Source organism: Enhydra lutris, unplaced genomic scaffold, assembly GCF_002288905.1.
Source record: "Enhydra lutris kenyoni isolate GAN:26980312 unplaced genomic scaffold, ASM228890v2 scaffoldscaffold12, whole genome shotgun sequence".
Lineage (NCBI taxonomy): Eukaryota > Metazoa > Chordata > Mammalia > Carnivora > Mustelidae > Enhydra > Enhydra lutris.
In genome coordinates this window covers 49,003,333-49,024,337 of record NW_019154096.1, presented here as the reverse complement: position 1 = coordinate 49,024,337, position 21,005 = coordinate 49,003,333, and the positions used below count along the sequence as shown (strand labels likewise).

The window sequence follows — 21,005 nt, the reverse complement described above, 5'->3', positions numbered from 1 at the left end:
AATCTGGGAACAGTCCAGCTGTATATTCCTTTCACATATGCTTTATGTTGTAGTAGTGCAAAAAAGTGCTCCAAAGTGGGACAGTTGATGCCAGAGAGGAGGAAAGCTGTGCATTACACAGCATCTGAATAGTTGATAAAATGAAATGAAAGTATCATTACATCTTGGTTTGGGGGATACTGTGTTTTTCCAGGTGACAGAAGCTGGGTGGCTATAACTGAGCAGTCCATGGGCATAAGAATTTGTGTGAACGAGAGGCAGAGGGAAAAGAAAAATTGTGCATACAAAGTGTATAGTTTATGAACCAATTCCACAATGTGCCATAATTACATATTATAATTATAATTATTTTAATAACCTATAATGGAAAGAAATTAGGAAAGGCCAAGAAGCATCAAATACCAAGTTGAGCAAAATTACATCAGGCTCTTGCAACAGTTTACATCTGTTTATCTCCACTTGCAGCAAAACTGCTTATACAGATCAGCCCCGGGCTCCCCCTTACTTTGTGTCTGGTTCTTGACAGACTTCAGAGGGCATCCTTTAGGCTGGCTCATTTTGTCCTTGAACCTGGTTAAGGATTAATTCAGCCTGAAGGTGTTCTGTTCAGTTACAGTCAGCTTACAGCCAGAGTCGCCGTCTGCTCTGCACTGGAAATTATTAAATTGCCTCCCAGTCAAACCATTCCAACTCCTCTCTCTCAATCTCTCCTTCTCTCCATGCCCAGCCCTCTTTTCCATTTTCCCTCATTCCTCTGTCTCAGAGATTCCCTAGAGTTCTACAGGAAAAGGAGATAGGAGTTGGGCCTAGGATATATGTGAACAAACTCTAGAATCCTATGGCGTTCTGAGGCAACTCAGAGGTCCAGCTCTAGGGAGCCTCCGTGTGTCTCAGATGGGCAGGTGGTCCCCCTTCTCCCTCATCCATTCTTTCCCCTCTGCTGCTGAGCCTGGGGCTTTGCTGAGTTCTCCCAGGAATGGAATTAGTGAGCACAGCCTACCTAACTGGGGATACAAAATGTGGTCTCATTTCCTTTGTTATCCAAATGACCATTTGGCACGGACCTCTTCCCACATCCCAACCCGGGCTCCTCAGTGGGTCCCCCAGTTTTGTAGGCAATGCCCCAAGATGCAGCCTAAAGTTGTCCTGAAAGAAATTTCTCTTATCCTCTACCCAACCCTCCAGCCTGTCTTCCCTTTGCACTTTGCTCCTCCAAGTCAATGGAACACACCTTTCCCCACAGCCCGGCTGAGGCCATGGTGCAATGACCAACCGGATACCACTGAACATTCGGGAGGCAATGGAGAGGAATTCTGTCATGGCAAATGGCTAGTGATGGTGGCGGTTAGGTCTCTACTTAGAGCTGGAACCCAGACCCAGCCTCAGGTTCCAGCCAACATGCCACTCTTGTATCCCTCCCCACCTGCCCACCAATGAATATCCCTCAGGTTTGTCTGTGCTCTCAAGATTAGCTCCTGTCATTTGACCTGGAAGGGGTTGGAGCTCCCCAGAATCCCCAGGGCAAGTTCCCATTCTCTATTTGAGAATCTTGCTTTTCCCAAAATGGTTGAGGGTAGGAGGGACGATCCCTACACAGTAAATCTCACCCCACCCCTTGGTGCCCAACACCTCTCAGTAAACAACTGCAGTGGATCATCAGCCTTGATGGGTCTTAAATTAACACTTAGCAGCGGACACCAGGCAGAGCTCCTCCAGCAAGCTTCCGCTCATGCTCTAAACTGCTCTATCCACACTGCAGAGCTTCGCAACAAACGCGTCCTAAATCCATGCAGAGCCAGAGAATATTCCTCCAGATTCCCCCCAGTCAATAGGGTTTCATAGACCTCCACCAAGCTTAATTGTGCCCAATCTTCATATTACCTATAACACAATGCCTAGCTCCCAGACTTAGAGAAATCTGTGATCAGGTTTATGGGAAATCACAATTTTCTCCAAGAACAATGGCTATGTGCAAAATTTACATTTTGTTAACTATAAGGCCCAGTCAAATGGTTTCTTCAGAATAAAGGAAAGACTTGCCTGAAAAGTGACTTCAATTGTTTTACTCTTTGAGGACAGAACTGTGTGAAATTATATATACATAATTTATGTATATATATAAATAAATATATGTTTTATATATTTATATACATCATTATTTATATATAATATAAAATATAAACATACATATTTTGCACATAATGTAGAACATATTTTTACATGTAAATATATTTAAATATAAGTAATATATTTATATGTTTTTTAAAGTCAGAAAGTTATTTTGAAGGAAAAAAACCATGGCCCTATACTCTGATCCTGTTAACATTTTTCTCTACATATGTATATAAAACAGATAATAGAAATGATATCTGTACAAGCTATGAACATTGAAATAATATAGAAAAATCTTCATTATAAGAAGAAAGTCTCTCTTTTACAAAACGGAAGCCCCCATCTCCAGTCGAACCTCCTGCTTTCACTCCACAGATGATACACGCCCAGCTCTGAGGACATGTAGAGGCGGAAATCTATTCCTTGACTGTTTGCCAGGCTGTGTGCCCTGCCAGTGTGCAGGTGTCCACCCAGAAGAAAGGGGTACCTTTTCCTAATTCATATGAGAATGCTCTGTTGCCTTTGAAAACAGTCTTTGAATAACTGCTTGCATATCTCTCTAAAAAGCTATATGTGTACTGGCTTATAGGAATATATGTGTCCTTTCTCATCCCACAGAAAAAATATGTGGTACACACATTGTTCTGAACTTCACTTCCTTTCTTCCTTTTTTTCTTTTTTCTCCTTCACCATTTTTTTTTTTAAACTTAATATGTGCTGGAGATGTTTATGTGTCAGCAATGCAGGTGTGTGTTTCTTTTTTTTTTCTTTTTTTTTAAGGGTCTATGGCATTCCATTGTATGGCTTTGTCAGTCTGTGTAACTAGTTCCCTTTTAATGATTGATGGACATTTAGGTTGTTTCCAGGTTTTTTAGTGGGGAGGCAGAAAGGGTTAGGGCTATTATGCAAAATGCTTATATGTACATAATGGTATGGTTTTATGACCATATTTATAATGGCAAGTTCCTAGCAGCAGAATTTCTGGGTCAAAAGGCATGGAGGTTTTAAAATTTAATAGATATTGATTGTAACAATGTGCATTCCCATGAATATATGTATTTTTGTACCCCCATCTACCCAGGGTATTATCAAGTTATGTTCTGCCAGTCTGATGAGCCAAACATATCGCATTGTTGTTTCAATTTAGATTTCTTTAGATATAAGTAATGTTAAATATCTTTTTATTAGTCTGTTAGCCATTCACACTTTTCTGTTAGCCATGTGTTTGCATCTTTTGTCCATTTCCTATTGAATTATTAATAATATTTTGCGGAGTCATAAGATTTGTCAATCAGAACATGAGTCATTATTATTATTGTGTTGCAAATATTTCTTCCAGCATGTCATTTATCTTTTGATTTTGTGCATATTATTTTTTGTTCTACAGGGTTTCCAAATGTACATGCAGTCAGATTCATTAATAATTTTCTTTATGGCTTCTGTGTATGTACAACTTTTTTGTGACAGTTTTTCCAGATTCTACCTAGTAAAGTTAACAACAACAAAAAAATCTTAGACCTGATTTCAGCCCACGTGTCCAAGGTCACTCCATCTTGTAATGTGAATGGTCTAAGGACACTCAGTGGTGAACAGTGAGGTTTATCAGAGGGCTTTGCCTCATGTGTGTCCTCAGAATGGACAGATCTGAAAGTCAAAATGTCTCTTCAGAGCCTGAGCCTGACCCAGACATCCAATAGACACGGACAGGGATAGGGATAGGGATATGCCCAATGACCATGTTCCTTAGAGAATACTTACCCTCAGACAAACCAGAAATTGCTCTTAATCTCACAAAAAAACTGAGGGTTGCTGGGGGGAGGAGAGGTATGGAGAGGGTGGCTGGGTTATGGACATTGGGGAGGATATGTCCTATGGTGAGTGCTGTGAAATGTGTAAGACTGATGATTCAGAGACCTGTACCCCTGGGGCAAATAATACATTACATGTTAATAAAAATAATTAATAAAAAAAAGAATACTTTCCCTTTACTCAAGTAGCAAACAGCCAATTTGATTAAATATAATACAATTCCCACTGTTTGGGGGGTTTATTATAGGTCTTTAGCTCTCTTTTTGTATTCAAGGATAGAAGACTTTTTTTTAATTGACCTACTTATTAGTATTTTATGTTTAATTTTGCTTCTTGCAGGCAGCTTCAAAAGATGGTCCACGATATCAAGAACAATGAAGGTGGAATAATGAACAAAATCAAAAAGTAAGTTAAACTCCATAGCACTATATAAGCACTCATTTATATAAATTACACATTATTCCAGCCTGTGCTAGGTGGAAGAGAACAAAGTTCTCTGTTACCCAAGTGAGGAGTTGCAACCTCTTTAGCATGTAACCCTTTCTTAGTCATGGCAAGAGTCCATGGTGGTAAGATCCATCTTCAGGAAACATGGCTAATGAATGGGGTGATCCTCAGCGAACTTTGCTTTTCCCTCTCACTGCAGTAAAAGTGAGCTGTCCCCCTCAAAGTGCCAGCAAATGTCAACAAAGACGTTTCTAGAAACAGGACAATCAGCTTCTATAACTATTTAGTTAAAGTCCACTAGGACATGCTTGGAGAAATCCAAAAGAGAAGTTCTAAGAACACAATCCTAGCATTTTTAGGATGCCATACCTGTTTTCCATATTTCAATTTCTTGCTTTTTAAATTATAACCTTAAAATTGTGTTTTCAGTTGGCACTTAGAGAGGGAAAGCTAGAATTTCAAATCTTCCTGCACATCAAAAACTCTTAAGCTTTTTTAAAAAAAAAAAAAATTGTGCATACCTGTATTTGCCACTCAAAATCTAAGTTAAGAGGAAAGAGGAAATAGTATCCCATTAAGCTTTTAAGTTCTTTTATTTAGAAAATGAAAGTAGTAGTAGATTCACCAGGAAAAAAAATCAAACAGTTCAGAATTGCATGCAGTAAAAATCTCCCACTTCTCCACATCCCCACCTCAACCAGCTCCAAGGAAACAAACATTGTCATGAGTGAGTCTGATATATATATCTGTATGTATGTGATACAATACATGCCTGTACACACATACATTTTCATCATGAATGGCGTCACACTTCATAAACCATTCTACCAACTTGATTTTGCTTAGTGGTTTTACTTAATGCTAGATCATGGACATCTTTGATAGTATGTAAAAATAAGGCATATTCCATTCTGAGCAGCTGATTAATAGTCTGCTATAAATATATTATCATTCATTTAACCAGATATGCATCGGTGAACACTTTTTAAAGGGAAGGAGATGTGGGAGTTTAAACTGGCATATTCTTGGGGGAGCAATTTGATAAGATCACTAAAAATTTTGTGGCCATTTCTTTCAGCTTAACTGTCATAAGTAACATTTCAATAAATAATTTTTACAAATTTTGAGTGTACCAGAAAGCTAAATTCCTAAAATGAAATTTAGAAATGGAAGAATTTGTGCCCTTGAAATTTTTATTGATATTACCAAATTGCTTGCCAAAAATTTTGTACCATTAATAGTGTATAAAATTTCATTTTCCTATGCCTTCGGAACAAAGTGTCTTCATTCTTTTGGACTTTGTTAAACTTGAAAGTAAGAAATCATGTTTTATGGTTTTTTAGACTATAAAATACAAATGAGTCTCAATATGTATAAGTCATTATCATAAAATAGTTAAAATGGTCTTCTGCTTGTGGGGCATCTACTAGAGGAAAATTTGTCCTCATGTTCTGTCCTGTGGTGGAGAGAGGTGTGTGATTATTCTCATTTAATATTTCTGACACATGCAAAATCTCATTGAAATGAGGGAACCCTGCTAGTCATTGTTTTAATGGCTAGGGATTCTAGATTAATTATCCCACAGTTGCCAGTTTTACAATACACCAGTTTTCTCAATAATATGAAGCCACTGTGTAAAATGTCTCTCTCTTACCTGGTCAGGCATACTCGCAGTAGCCATGGAGCTCAAAGTTTTTCAGACAGTTCCTATATCATTTGCTCATTGTTCCCAAAATACATTTTGACTTCAAAAACCATGTTTCCTCTCAGCTTGGAAAATATGGCTGCCATAGTCGTTACCCTGGGTGAAGTCAGTGGGCCTTTGGTTCTGAGTGACCTGCTGTTAACGCTCTTGCTTGTTGCCAGGCAACAGGTGCTACCTTGAAAGGAGGAAGCACGGTTGAACACACTGGTTTCCTAACAGAAGACCGTGACAGAGTTGTCGCTGGTCCATGGCCAAATGAGAAAATAAGGACCTTGAAGCGTTGGGGGTTGACATGCAGCTGCCGGCTGCTAAGTAAGACCCAAACCACAGCTTTTATTCCTAGTTGGTGTTCAGTGACCACCAGCCCCTTCCTGAGTCTGTTCTTTATCCCGAGATGGTAACATTTTGGGTATTAAAATACCTTTTCTTTTCTCTTATGAAATAGTGACAATAATGGGTAATGGATGGTTCGTGCTTTTTGAAATTTTACTGGTCCAAGTACAGACCCGGCACCATGATTCCTTGTTTGTTTTTGTGCTTTTTCCCCCCCATAACACTGTGGCTAATCTTTCTATCTGGACCTCATCAGAAGTCTAATGATAATATCTCCCCAGCTCACGCTGGCTTGCTGTGAGAATTGAATGAAATAATCGACCTAAGAACCTTTGGGGAAACAAAAAGCAAAATTTCTATGCAAATATAAATATTGTTATTTTTGCAACATTACAATTCTCATTTGTCAGGCTAATTTTTCGTAATCAGACATGAATTTCTATACTGCTTTTTTTTCCCACGAGAAATGAAATATGTTTTGCATGGTTAACCTATTCCCTTCTTCTAAAAAAGGATGTGATGTTTTAGTAAATAAAGGCTACTGGATATAGGTTTTATTTATATATACTTTAAATTTCATTAAGCAAATCATTCTTAAATAAAATGGGCTACTATTATTAAGAATAATAATTTACTGGAAAACTTAGCCATTTCAAATAATAGAATGGGAGGTGTTATCAGAACTTTAGTAAGCCTAAATATTGGGATACGTTTTTAAAATGTAATTTTAATTTTCTTCTTTTGGTGATGGGGGAAGGATTGTGAATATTCAAACATTTTATATATGCATAAAGATACTAAAGTAGTTCTGAGAGTGCTTGAAACAGTTCAATGTCTAAATAAGCTGAATATCATAATCTCCAACCTGGAGACCCTCACTACTCATTTATTTGGCACTTTTCAGTAGTGCCAAAATAATCTCAGTCCAACCTACAACCCAAGTGCTCTGTTACAGCTAATATTTTTTTTACATTTAAAGCATTTATTAAGTTATTTATTCAAATAGAGTCCATCTTCTCTTATCGCCCTATCAACCAGTCAGCCTTTCTCTTCCTTGAACCTCTGAACTCTGTGCTTGCTTGTATTCTGACCTCTCAGAACCCTTCCACCATTGGACTTTACCTTTGCTGAGTGACAGCCCCATTGCACACTGGAGAGATGGGGGAGATGGGAGACCTCTGGTTAATGGCTTCACTCCATTTACAATACATTTAGTCTTTCAATGAGATGGATCCAAAAGAAGCCAGTATTCTATTAGTTATCTGTCTGTTACCTCTATATCTGCTTCTGTTTGGGGCCTTGAGAGCAGTCGTCCTGACAACAGTGTCCTGACCATTTGTCTAATGGTTGTTATCTATAGGCTGAAAGTCAAAGCGCCTCCAAGTGTTCCTCAAAGAGATTATGCCTCAGGTAAGAGTATTTCTAAAATACTTGGACTCTTGACTAATTTCATGTTCATATTTACTTCCTGAAAAGGGAACTATGTTCTACTCATTTGAAAATAAGAGTGCCCATCCTAATTTTTTTTTAAGATTTTATTTATTTATTTGATAGATCGCAAGTAGGCAGAGAGGCAGGCAGAGAGAGAGGGGGAAGCAGGCTCCCTGCTAAGCAGAGAGCCCAATGTGGGGCTCGATCCCAGGACCCTGAGATCATGACCTGAGCCAAAGGCAGAGGTTTAACCCACTGAGTCACCCAAGAGTGCCCATCCTAATTTTAAGAATGCCCAAATCTATTAGGCATTTGACTATAGTGGAGCTGTAGTATTCCATCCATCCATCCATCCATCCATCCATCCATCCATCCATCCACTCATCTATTTATCAAACATTTATTAAGTATCTTCCCTGTGCTGGGCAAATACACGGTTTTAGGTAGAGACACAGCACTAAACAGGACAGATATAGTCTCCACACTCACAGTGTTTATAGTGAAGAAAAAATATACAATGGTACAAAAGCAATTAGAGTTCAGGGTGATGGGGAAGCACAAAGTTCTATGAAAGTCCATCAGCAATGTCTTATCTAATCTGAGGTGAAGGGTGTGGAGGAAGTGGGGAAGGGAAGGCTTCCTGGATAGAGAACTATGAAAATGGATATTTGAAGGTCACTGGGGGTTGGGGTGGGAGGAGGATAATCTATTGATGGTGCATGGTTACTCAGTCCTCTCTGACGTCCCTGCTACCCAGTCCAACTAGGATCAATTTTGTCAGCGGAGGGTAGTCTTGAGATTGGTGTTGTTTATGGCAGTGGTGAGCAAAATAAATTATCCAACATACTGCCCTTCTCTAGAAGAAATTCCTTGGGAAGATAGGCCTAAAATCTCTTTCTACTGGCTTAAATATAAAGATTTCCTGGACATGGACAGACCTATAGAGCCCTTAATGAAAACCACAGGTCTACAGACATCATTGAAGTCTCTTCCTCTATCCCTGACAGCTAAAACCAAATCACAACCTTAAAGGATGCTTACTGGTTTTTTTTTCTGTCACTGATCAAGATAGCAATAAATCAGTCAGTTGAGTTCCTCCTAGGCACTAAATCTTATCACACTAAGAAATGAGGACCAACATATCAAGTCTAGTGACTGACCTGTTGGACTACTTTCTAGAAGTTGCTAGGTTGCAGAGTACTTACTGACCTCACCTTGCCAGTCACCAAGTCTCAACAGTTGACCAGGAGACTCCTTTGCAATGAAAAAAAGTTAAAATAAATAAAAAAATAAAGATCCTGTCCTGATCTTTAAAATCTGCCTGATCAAAGCCAAGGGGGTTGGGGAACCTCAAGTGAGCTGCTTAGTTAACAAAAGAGAAGAAATTCCTCCTTCTCTCCCAAGTTCTAAAAAAGAAAAGAAAGCAGACAACATCTGCTAAGTACCCTGAGTTTTGATAGGAAAATTATGGAATCATGGAATCCCAGGTCTAAAAGGAGCCCCAGAGGTTCAGCAGCCTGACCTCCAACCCAGCGCTCACCCCTGCCCCCACCACCACCACACACCAAAAATGAAACCCATGTTCTGTTTGAACATTTCCTGTGATGACTTCCCAAGCCCCTCTGGTCCTTCAAGGACAGACAGTCCTGGCAGGACAGAGATGCAGTCCATTTCCTGGTGGCTTCCTAAGTCTGTCCTCATGGCCATGCAGCACAAGTTTTTAAACATTCAAGAAAGCAGAGATCGAGTTGTTCTGTGCAACTCCAAGGATAAAATTAAGAAATTAGGTCATTTGAATAGTTTCTTCTCTGGAATCAATATCTCCAGGTGCTTCTGCTGTTTCACACGTTCTTTGACTCATTTGACAAATGTGACACAGTACATCCTGTGTGACACTCACTCTACTAGATGCGGAGTGGGGAACAAAATATAGCCCCTGACCTTCAGGTGCTTCATGACTAGTGGGGGACCCAATAATAAATGAGGATGCCTACAGGTCACTATCCGCCTGAAGTCCCACTGTTGTGGAGGGAAAGCCCCACCAGCCGTTCCACACCCCTCAGGGCCAGGACCCTCAGTCCTCTCTCCTTGGACCCTAGGGCCCTACTACCCAGGGGTGGTTGGAAAAACCATAGGGAATGCATAGCAAACCTCCGTCCACTAACGAAGTGAGCTATAACACTGCTTTGCACTTGCCCTCATGTCCTTACGGAAGCCAGCATTCACTTGGTTTTTTTTTTTTTTTTTTTTTTGTCTCCCTGTCTCCACTCTGATTGGTGGTACCAGCAAGGCTGACAGGGGGAGAGCGGCATTCACCACCAGCCCCGCCTCATGGAACTAAGGCTAGAGGAATGAAAATTGGACTTGAAGGTATTGGAAAGCCTGGAATGTCCTTAAAGACCACTCACCCCTGGCTTCTCGTGTGAGGGCTAAGTGGAGACCAGACAGGCTAAGGGGCTGCCCAAGGTCATACGGCCAGGCGACATAGACATGTATGTCTGTATGGGCAGCATGTATGATCGGTCATGTATGTCTGTATGGCCGGTCATACAGATAGGCCACGGGGCTGCCCAAGGTCATACAGCCAAACCAGGACTCCACCCTCCCACCCCCTGTTAACAGGGCTCTGAGAAGGGATGAGGGGACATGCAAACAAAAGGACTTTTTAAAATGTGAAGTATTTAGATGCAAATCCCCTCACTTAGCCAGCTCAGATCCACTGCCCAAGGGGTCACATCCCTTTCTCCTCTTGGGGCACCCAGGGAGACTGTCCATGGGCTGCCTCCCCTGTGGCCTCTGTAGTTCTGCTTTCTCTTCCCCCCCTGCATCTGCTTCCGCCACCACATCTAACCCAGGCTCCTTCCTTCTTTCCTTCCTGCATCGCACTGCACCCATCCTACGGCTTCCCCACATCCTTCCACCAGCTCGGTAAGAGGAGACGCTGGCAGGCCTAGTGGCCCAGAGCATGGCCTCCAGAGCTGAATCAGGGCCACAGCTGTGTGCGTGTCAGACACACAGCACGGAGGGTGCCCCACAATGTCCAGAGTCTCTGGTGCTGCTCGTGACCCAGAACAGAAAGGCTCCGTGCCCACCCTTGCCTTCACCACTTCACTCAAGCTCTCACCATTGACTCTTTGACTGCCTTTCCAACCATCCCTTCCCATTCCCAAGCTCCCCAGTCTGATTCGGCCTTTGTCTCTTCATGCCTGAACTGCTCAAACACCATCCTCATCGACCTTCCTGCCTCCAGCTTGTCACTGGGGCCTACAGTGGCCTCTGTGGCTGGAGCACCCCCTTGGCTGGCAACAACTTGGCTTTGTTTCCTCCTCAGACTCTCCAGAACAGCATGTTTTTTCCAGCACATCTATGCCTTATGGCTCTGCCTTATGGATACCCCTTCCAGCCATCAGTAAAGCCCTGCTTCTGGGGCTGACACACAGGCCCTAGCCTTAGGGGGTGGAAGGAGGACGCCCTCCTTCATCTTCATTCTGTCATTTGGGTTCTGGCCATCCTTCAAGGCCCGGCTCAATCCCACCTTCACCACACAGCTTCATGCAACCCCTCAGCCTTTGCTGAGAGCACTGTTCGCAGAACTTTCCCAGCACCTGTCCATGATTCCAGGTGTTGAGACATTTGTCAGGAAAGCCTACACTGCCCTGGATTGCCCTCGGTGTGATACACAGCTGTTCTTCTAGACTCCAGGTCTATTACCTCCATGGCTGGGTAAGATCTTGGACTTTGGGGTCCCCTAGCCTCGGTTAGAATCCCAGTTTTGGCCCCTAAACCCTGCGAACCTAGAAACGTTTTATAACTTCCCTTGAAAGATTGGAGATAAGAGTGCTGTTCTATCCTTCAGGCTGTTATTAAAGTAGATTAATAGTGACCAGCAGCATCCACGGAGCTCTTACTCAGTGGGTGATGTCAGATGGCTTTCTCACTTTCCCTGGGCTATTTCATTTCATTCTGATGAAGCCCCATGACACAGGCTCTACTTATCCTATCCATTTCAGTGGTGAGAAAACGGATGCTCAGAGGTTAAGCAATTTACCTGTTCATTCTGCTAGCAAGTGGAAGAATCAGGATTTTGATTGGCAGCCTGACCCCAGAGCCCAAGCTCCAAACCCTGGAGTGGACACTGAAGTGGGGTCACTGTGGCATTCCCACAGTGCCAGCTGCTGGGCCCACAGGCTGGGGGAGGCACATGAATCACAAAGCCTGAGCCTGGCAAGGGGAGGAGCCCCTCTATTGTGTGGCATGGGATTGTGACACTGTAAATGGAACATAAGCCCCAAACCAGGTACACGACCAATGGAAAGGCTCTCCCTCATAAGGAGGCCCAACCAGCATCTCAGCTTCCTGCCAGGGGCGTGCAACCTTCCTTCCCAAGTGAAACTGCCTTTCCCATACTAACCTTGCCCTTAGCCTCCTGAAAGCGTCACCCTTTATATTAGAGGCTCTCTTGGGTCCGTTTCTTTATGGTAGCCGTACTGTGTGGTTGCCATTAGAGTGAAATAGAATGGTGTTGCTGTAAGGGTTTATTAAGACATTGTCAATACCCAAGACAACACTACCATTAACACAGCATTTACTGCGTGCCAGGTTTTGGGAAGCACTCGCGGGTATTGATTCCTGGATTCTCATAAACACATGAGGCAGGCACTATTCTTACCCTTGTTTCACAGGTGAGAAATTGAGCTTTAAACAACTAAAGTCCTGGTCCTCTGCCAAGCAGGTAGTAAAGAGCGGAGCCAGGATTTGAACCAGGGGAGCCTGGTTCTAAAACCACAACCCACCCACTTTAGGAGGCCCTGAGATGCTGGACCACCACCCCATACTTTGGCTCTAGTACTTTGGAGCATACTGCATTTTAGTTTGGGAAATGGCCTGCAGGCCATGAGTTCAAGAGCAGGATGTTGTGAGTTGCTGGTAGGACCAGGAGATGGGTGTAGCTGGGGCAGAGAGGGGCGCTATCTGGCAACCTCTCCCACGTGGTGATGCTTTTTTCTCTTCTCTGCCTCAGTGCTCTATGATACCTGGATTGGGCCACTCTTGTTTCTCCTAGATTTTATGTGAAGGCTCAGTAGAGGGCCAGGCAGTTTGCATGGGATTTCAGCTGTAGGGACCAACACAGACAGCCTTGCTTCCAGCCTGCCCCCCCCACTCATCAGCCATGTGGCCTCAGACATGTTTTGCTGCATCTCTTAGCTTCCGTTTCCTTGACTATAAAATTGAGATCATGACGGCACCTACCACAAAGCTCTGTTTTGAGGATAATTGGGAAAATACACTTATCCTAGCCCTGAGCACATAGGAAGTGTTTAATAAATGGAATCTATTATTAGTATCCTAATACTCGTTCCTTCAACTCATCTGTTGCTTCATACTTTTATTACTGCATGGATTACAAATGCCAAATACCATTCAGATACAAAGATAAAATAAATAGGCCTTGTTTTTCAGTACAGAGAGGCACAAAAAAATGATCATAGCACAGGGCAGAAAGGACCACCCGTGTCACCAAGGTGCCAGCAGCCCCTATGAGGGCCCAGAGGAAGGAGTCATAATTAGAACCTGAGGGACTGGGGAAGACCCGATGACAGAGGTATAACAGGGATTTCCATGCAAAGAAGGAAGACAGGCCGGGGAAATAGCCCAGGCAGAGCAGAGAATGATCAAAAGTACAGGCTGGGAGGAACACACTGCCCAGTATCACTGTGAGTGAACATGGACGATGGCAAGAGAAGTCGTGGGAGGGACAGGAAGGGGAGGCATCAAAATGTGTGGACTCAGAGCCTTGACTTTACTCCATAGAGAGCTGCTGATGATTCTTGAGGAAAGGAGCAGCATGCTCCAAACTTTATTTTAAGAAAATCACTAGAAATAGTATGAAATGTGTGTTGGAGAGGAAAGATAATTGGGACAGGAAAAGTAGTTAGCTTCTGCAAGTACTCTTCAGCAGTGACTGGCCAGAAAATGGACCCCAGTTCTCTGAGAGAAGACTCAGCAAACACAGCTCAATGAGGCAGGGAGGTGTGTTTTATAAAGGTATTTTATAAAGGTTTCTATTTTAAAGGTTGAAACAAAAACATCTTGCCACCATAAGTGCTGATCTTCGGTTATCCCCAAACTTAAGGTATTAGATACATATCGACCTCGGTACCAGATGTTAGTATATTGAGAAGAGGACTTATTGACCTAGTCTTCTCAGGTTTCTTGCAAAGCCCCAGTGATTGCAGCATACTCTAATTTGATAGAAGTTAGCCCAGATCATCACTTAATAAGAATTATCTCCTGTGAATGTCAAAGTTTGACCTATTATTTGGCTCATAAAGTAAAGCTCCTTCTTAGTGCCTATCATGTTTGTCCCAAGAGAGGGCACTGTTGCTGCTGTAACCTAAAATCTGGCCATGCTGCTCTAAACCCTTCCTTTGGGCCCCCATTTTTTCTCTACAGTTCCTTTCCCTGTGTCTCTTCGGAGTCCGCCTAGAGCTGGAGTCCGTGGTCTGCCATTGCAGGGGCTAGAAATGGCAAGAAAAGGTTCTACCAAGGCTCTGGAGGGTTCAGGGACCATCTACTGGGCCCTCTCCCGTGGCTGCTCAATGGTCTAGGAGAAGAGCTGGGAGCTTCCCTGGATGGGTCGCAGGAGCTACTCTGCCATCTGGACCAGTGCTTGGTTGATCTGTAGAGCTGAGCGAATTGTAGTTACCCTCTAATGTCAGTTTATGTGATGGGGTGGATGCTAAGCTTCTCATACTCTAAATGTGTTTTGGAGAAAAGGGAATCAGATATTCTCCTTGACTATCCATAATTCAGATCTATTATATACTTCAAGAACCTAAGCTCCTTGACACCCGTTATTTCCATTTTCATCCTGCCTGGGGAGCCAAGGACAGTGCCTACACTCTGGAGTTCAGAGGCAGTGAGGTAGCATGGTGCTGGAGCCCACAGCATGCCCTTGGAAGTCAGCCTGCAGGGTTCAACTCCTGGCTTTATTATTTGCTATCTGACCTTGGGCAAATGACTTATTTTCGCTGGGCCTCAGCTTCCTCATAAGATCTCTAAGAGACTACTCTGAAAATATTGCCTGGCATGTAGTTTTAAAGCACCAGGTAAATCTTTTCAATAAGAAAGTGAAAGTTAGGGCCACAGAGAATCCCAGAAGTGATCTGTCACCTTACAGATCTTGAGACTGAGGCCCAGAGAAGTTAGCTGTCTTGACCACTCTCTGACCAGTTAGGAGCAGAGCCTGCATGGGAATTTTGGTCTATTGTGACTCCCTCTCCAGTGCTCTTTCTACTACAACATCCACGTACTGATTCATAGAAATCCTGAGAAGCAACATGGTATGAATTGCAGGTGTCTCCAGGGTTATTCTAAAGTCCCCAAAATGCTCCTTAACAAAGACAGTCGAGGTTCAGATGTACCATGTCTCTGCCTCAGTGGGACTTACCTTTCTGATTTGAGAATTGATTCTTTTTTTTAAAGAGGAGTTGAAAGCGGATGAACATGAGATAAGTGTAATAACTATTCAAAGCCAAGTAAGACCGGGGAGCCCAAAGGCAAGGAAGGCAGCTGCAGGCTAGTGGCGGACATGGTGGGGCTGGCCAGCTGAGATTTACACTTGTGCCTTCTGCTTCCCACATGCCATTGCAGAGAACCCTGCCGCTGAAGAGGAGCAGTGGTCCGATGACTTTGTGAGTATTTGCTCCTGGGAGCAGGAGGGAGGGTGTTGTTTCCACTGAGATCTGTGGGAGACCTTTGCAAGGGCTTGTTTCCGAAGGACATGTTGCTGGTCACCCGTGCATCACAGCGGGGAGATGGCTGGCCTAGAAGGGCCACCAACAGATAGACAAGGCGGCAAGAACCCCATAGTGGCTGACTTGACCTGGCACCAACGTGTACCAGGCTAAGTGCTTCATCCACATTACCTCCCCTAATTCTCCCCAGAGCCCTACGTGTAGGCATTCTTATCCCCATCTTCAGTGCTGCCGTTTGGAGTTCTCGCCACACAGCCAAAACAAATGTGAAATGTTTTTAAATAATTCTGTATCAGTTAACAAAGGTCTCTGCCCTGAATTCCCCAGTGCCCCATCATTTCCTGGGACTTATCTAGGAGCCCTGAGAGTGAATGCCTGGCACATTATGGGACCCCTGGCCACTCTTAGGTCAGGATCTGAGCCATGCTCATTGTCAAACATTTTGAATATCAGCCCTGTTCATTTTATTGGTAATGAAACTAAGCATAGAGAGTTTAAGTTTTAAGTTTTTAAGTTTAAGAGACTTTTAGTTTCCAAGTTCAAACCCAGGCCCTCAAATCTCAAAACCAGGCTTTTTGACTCCAAGGAACTTGTTGTGACCAAGAGGACCATGGCGGATGCTGGGGACAACAGAGTGACCCCAACAGGGTGATGAGTCAGAGTCAGCCGTCACCCTCTTCACAGTGGTTCTGCAGCCCGCAGGGCCCCTTGCTCACTTCTCTCTTGGGTCAAGCCTTATAGGGACAAGACATCCTAAGAACTTTTTTACAAAACAATTATTCCTCATTGATATCAAATTCATCCAGAATGTTAGTCTGCTCCACACCACGTGTGTTTTATCTGGACAGGATCCAAGAGGGCCTCCACACAGCCACACACCCCAGTGTACAGATAAGGAAACCAAGACTAGGAAAATGAAAAGGACTTGCCCGTGGCCATTCAGTTACTCAGTGGCCCAGTGGAATGAGCGCCCAGGACTCCTGTCCCCTGAGTTGGAGCCCAACTCCACACGGGTTCACCACCTGGAATTTATCCAGAGTATTCTGAGGCAGGAGTGCCTCCCTTCTCTGCCTCTCTTCTTTCTGCAGAGAAAACTGTAGAAAGAGGAACTGAGAAGGCCTTTCTGCAGGTCCCTTGGGTGTGGAGTTCCTCCCTGGGCCTGGCAGCCGAGGAGCCCTCAGAGCACTGCAGTGGCGCCCCCTCCTGGTGGCCCACACCCAGCCCCAGCTGAAGCAAACTTGAGAGCCAGTCTACATCCACAGACAGGCAGCGAAAATTGAGCTTCCTGGCTAGATAAAAAGAGCACATGTGGGGACTTAGAAAACACAAATAAAATCAGCCTGGAGAGGAGGGGATGACTTGTGTCCCAAAGTCAAACAACCAAAGTTAAGGTCCCAGCTGTCACAGGATTGGGTAAACCTTCCTTCACAATTTTTTTTTTAAAGAATTTATTTATTTATTTGAGAGAGAGAGAGAGACAGAGAGCATGAGAGGAGAGAGGTCAGCGGGAGAAGCAGACTCCCTGCCGAGCAGGGAGCCCGATGTGGGACTCGATCCCGGGACTCTAGGATCATGACCTGAGCCGAAGACAGTAGCTCAACCAACTGAGCCACACAGGTGCCCCCTTCACAATTACTTTGACCTTACTGGATTCCCATTGTACATAGAACAAAATCCAGGCCTGTGGCCTCCAGGCCAGATAAGATCTGGCCCCTGCAGACCTGTCCAGCCTTCCTTGCATCCCCTCGGCAGGGCCTTGTCTATCATGGCCCAGATGCGCAGGTCTGCCCTCAGTCCTACAACAAGAGGTCAAGGTCATGCCTGCTCAGTGATTTCAGACTCATGGACCTTGGGCTGGCGAAGGAAGAAGGGGAGAGAAGAGAAACTAAAGAGCATCCCCATCTTTCCTCACTTGTTCTGCTCCTTCTTGTCCTTCAGGCTTGGCTTCACTGTCTCCTTCTCAGGAAGGCCTTTCCTACACTTGAGGTAGAGTCCCTTCTCCCATTGCTCTCTGTCTCAGGATCCTGAACATTTCCTCAAGTGTATCTGTCACGAGTGACAGCTATTTTATGGTTGATTATGTATTTATTATCTGTTATTCACTATTTATTTACTGCTGGTTTCTCCTGCTAAAATGTACATTCTATGAAGGCAGGGACTGTGCTCAGAGTCAAGCACAATGGCTGGCACACAGTAGGTGCTCAATAAATATTAACTGATTGATTGAATGAATGAACGGACAATATGAGAAAGTTTTTGCCTGATTACACATTCCCTTCTTCAAAGTTTCCATCCCACTGTCCCAACATATTATGCTTGCTCAAGGATTAAATGAATAAATAAAAGAATTTTGTTTGTCAGAATATAGAATAATTTGAGGGGAGGTGTTTTTAAACTGTTCCTTCAGAAGTTTGAATAGACTCCTTTCTAATTCTCTTGATAAAAAGGCATTCAGTCGTTTCACTACTCTGGAAATAGGAGGGGCTTATAGTACGCGTCCCACAGAAAATATTTTCTGAATGAAGGGTCAGCTCAGCACTCAGGTGTTTCCTCCTAGATTCCTTCAGAGCTCAGCGCAACAGCTCAGCTCATTCATTCATTCCATGCTGGGACCTAGACACACTCTCTCAGCCCAGGCCTCACAGGGGTTACAGTCCTGTAGGCAGCCCCGTGTTAGCATCAGGCTGCCAGGAGCATCTGACAGGGAGTTGCTCTTCCTCTACCTTCTCTGCCTCCTTGGCCAGCCTGGTCCTTTCAGTCAGGGTGCTCTGCCCACGGGACTGTGAGGACCTCCATGTCCTCCCCAGGATGCGCCCTGCTCCCCAGCCTCCAGGTAATCAGGTCTAGGAAGGCCTGTGCCTGCTCCACGGATACAGACCTAAAATGGGAGGCCCAAACTAGCTCCCACCCAGGCACGTGCATCTGGGTTCCTACCTTTTCTTTCACTTTCCAGATGGTTATTAAAGCAATCTTTTCTCAGCCCATTCACCAACGTCTCCCTGGGATGTCACAACAAGAGGGATCAGGTCCTCTCACTGACAAGGTTAAGGAGAGTCCCAGGGGCCTCAGGCTCTGTGGGAGCAACCTTGTCAAGCCAGGCTCTCAGCGTAGGCCACTCTTTCGCTCTCACTGCACCTCCCAGGCCAGCTGTTCGAGAACAGCTCTGGCTTCTCCAGAGCACAGACTACAGAGTCTCCTCTCCTACTCCACTCCTCATGCCTCAGTTTCTCTGAGAGCTTAAACAGACTCTTACAGGATTGTGTTAAGGGATACATGAGGTAGGCAGTGCATGGAAATGTCGGTTATGATAGTAATGATCATTGCCATTATTCTATTCAACCGAATTTCATATTCACAGTCAGGAAGGATTACTGAGCCTCCCTATCTGTTGTTATCGAAATAGGGGTTTGGGAAAGTCCCCCCCTACAAGGCTTTTCTCACCTCGCCCCTCCCTCTCCCTTCCTGACTCTTTGGGTTTAGGACAAGGACGAGGACCTCCTCTTCCCTCCCAGTGCTCCTCCACCACCTTGGGGAAACTTCTGTTTTCAGCTGCCTTTCTCTGTCCCCCTCCTGCTATTCACCCCACTCCTCCCTCCTCCCCCTTGCCCCACAGACGGAGCAGGGGAGCAGCTCTCACTCCCTCTCGCATCCTTCATTGCAAACACACTGCCTTCCTGGCCCGCCCGCGCTGGCCCTGCTCCTGCCCCGAGGAGACAGCAGTGGAACCAACACGGAGCTCCTGTGGCACCACACCTGCGGTGGTGTAGGACTGCAGGGGAAGGAGGCCAGAGGAAGGCAGGTGCACCTCGCATTCACTGGCAAATCCTGCACGGATAATGCAGGGTGTCAGGTGGCGTGTGCAGAGGACTTCTTCCATTCTGGATCAACTATTTCCTGCATGTGAATACATGCAGGTGTGGCATCTAGCTAAGGGATCTCTGAACAAAATGCATGAGAAGCTAGGAGCGGTGCCCCTGGGGAGGAACTGAGAGGCCAGGAAGAAGACTTTATTTACATCCTTTTGAACTGTTACTGTGCCAATGTATTTTCAATATACATTGAATATTCAATATTTGATAATTTCAATGTAGACTTAAATACAATTTATATTAAAAAAAAAAAAAAGGAAGAGAATGGAGTCTGGGTCAGATGAAAAGCCTCAACCCTGCAGCTTACCAACCCTGTTAAAAAACAAACAGACCTCATCTCAAAGGTATCTGTATGTTCTGTGTCTCCCCTTATTGATCTTTTCCCTCAACCCTCAGCACCCGTGATCAATGAAACTTATTGGTCATTCTATTCTAGTATATTGTATTCTCTTCTATTGTATTGAAGTATATTGTATCGGGTCCTTTTTCTGTCCTCTAAAAAATGTATTTTATCTCCGACTGCTCTTCTTTGCAGACACACAGAGTTTCAGCCACCCTTTCTGTTAAATGGCCCACATGCTCCCCCAGGATAGCGGTTCAGGTGATAAATTCTGGGGCCAGAAAGGCTTGGCCTCAACCCCAGCTTTGGCTCTGATGGCTGCCCAGCCTTGCTTAGCCAACCCTTCCAAGCCTCGCTCTCTGGTCCCTATGCTGGGGGAGCAGCTCCCGCCTCCTAAAGCCAGAGCTGGGCTGATGATGGAGCCTGGATGGGGCACTGAGCCTGGGGTCTGCCCTTACAGGACAGTGACTACGAACACCCAGACGAGCACTCGGACTCAGAGATGTATGTGCTGCCCGCTGAGGAGACCGGGGACGACAGTTACGAGCCACCGCCCGGCGAGCAGGAGACAAGAACCGTCCACCCAGCCCTGCCCTTTGCCAGGGGCGAGTACATAGGTGAGGCAGCCTCCCAGACCCTGGGTGCTCAGCCTGCCAGGCAGGGGAATGGAGGCAAGCAGGCTGGCAGGACGGTGGGCGCCTCCCACTCTCACCACCCCACACTGGTCATCTGCTCACTCAGAAACCACGGCGCCCCAAATGGAAAACTTGCCCGTTCAAGGGGGGGAAAGTCCTCTTCCTAAATCGCCAGTGTTGAAAACAGGTGAAAGATAAAAGGAACACACCTTGATGACTATTTCCACCACCAGATAGTCTCCAGATAGTCCCATGAGAAATCAACCCTGAGATCAGTCCTGCTGCTTTTTGGTCTTGTTGCACACAAGGCTCTGGAATTTCTCTTGAGGTTTCTGTACAGAACAAGGGTGATCTTCAAGGATCCCAGTATCTGCTGTTGCCCCTCCTTCCTCATGCCCATCCCCTCACAGGCAGGTCACACACTGAGCGTAGACTGTGGCTTTTAACGGGGGGCTTAGGATGAGGGTAAGGAGCTCTAAGTCTGGAATTAGCTGTAGGTTAATGGGCATAGCTCCGATGGAGCCTGTAGGCCTGAGTGTGGTTTTTAATGTCCCCCAAGGAGAAGCC

General features: G+C 44.8%; 1 protein-coding gene across 2 annotated transcripts in view; it reads left to right on the top strand.

Moving 5' to 3' along the window:
• LOC111145374 (B-cell linker) overlaps positions 1–21,005 on the top strand; it is a 74,399-nt gene that overhangs the window by 20,613 nt on the left and 32,781 nt on the right. Inside the window, exons 2-6 of one of the 2 annotated variants that reach the window (XM_022500241.1) lie at positions 4,261–4,326; positions 7,767–7,816; positions 10,124–10,207; positions 15,491–15,531; positions 20,264–20,420. In XM_022500241.1, coding sequence (XP_022355949.1) covers positions 4,261–4,326; positions 7,767–7,816; positions 10,124–10,207; positions 15,491–15,531; positions 20,264–20,420 — 398 coding nt within the window. The remainder of the gene's footprint in view (positions 1–4,260; positions 4,327–7,766; positions 7,817–10,123; positions 10,208–15,490; positions 15,532–20,263; positions 20,421–21,005) is intronic. The other variant, XM_022500242.1, reaches the window with a different exon arrangement.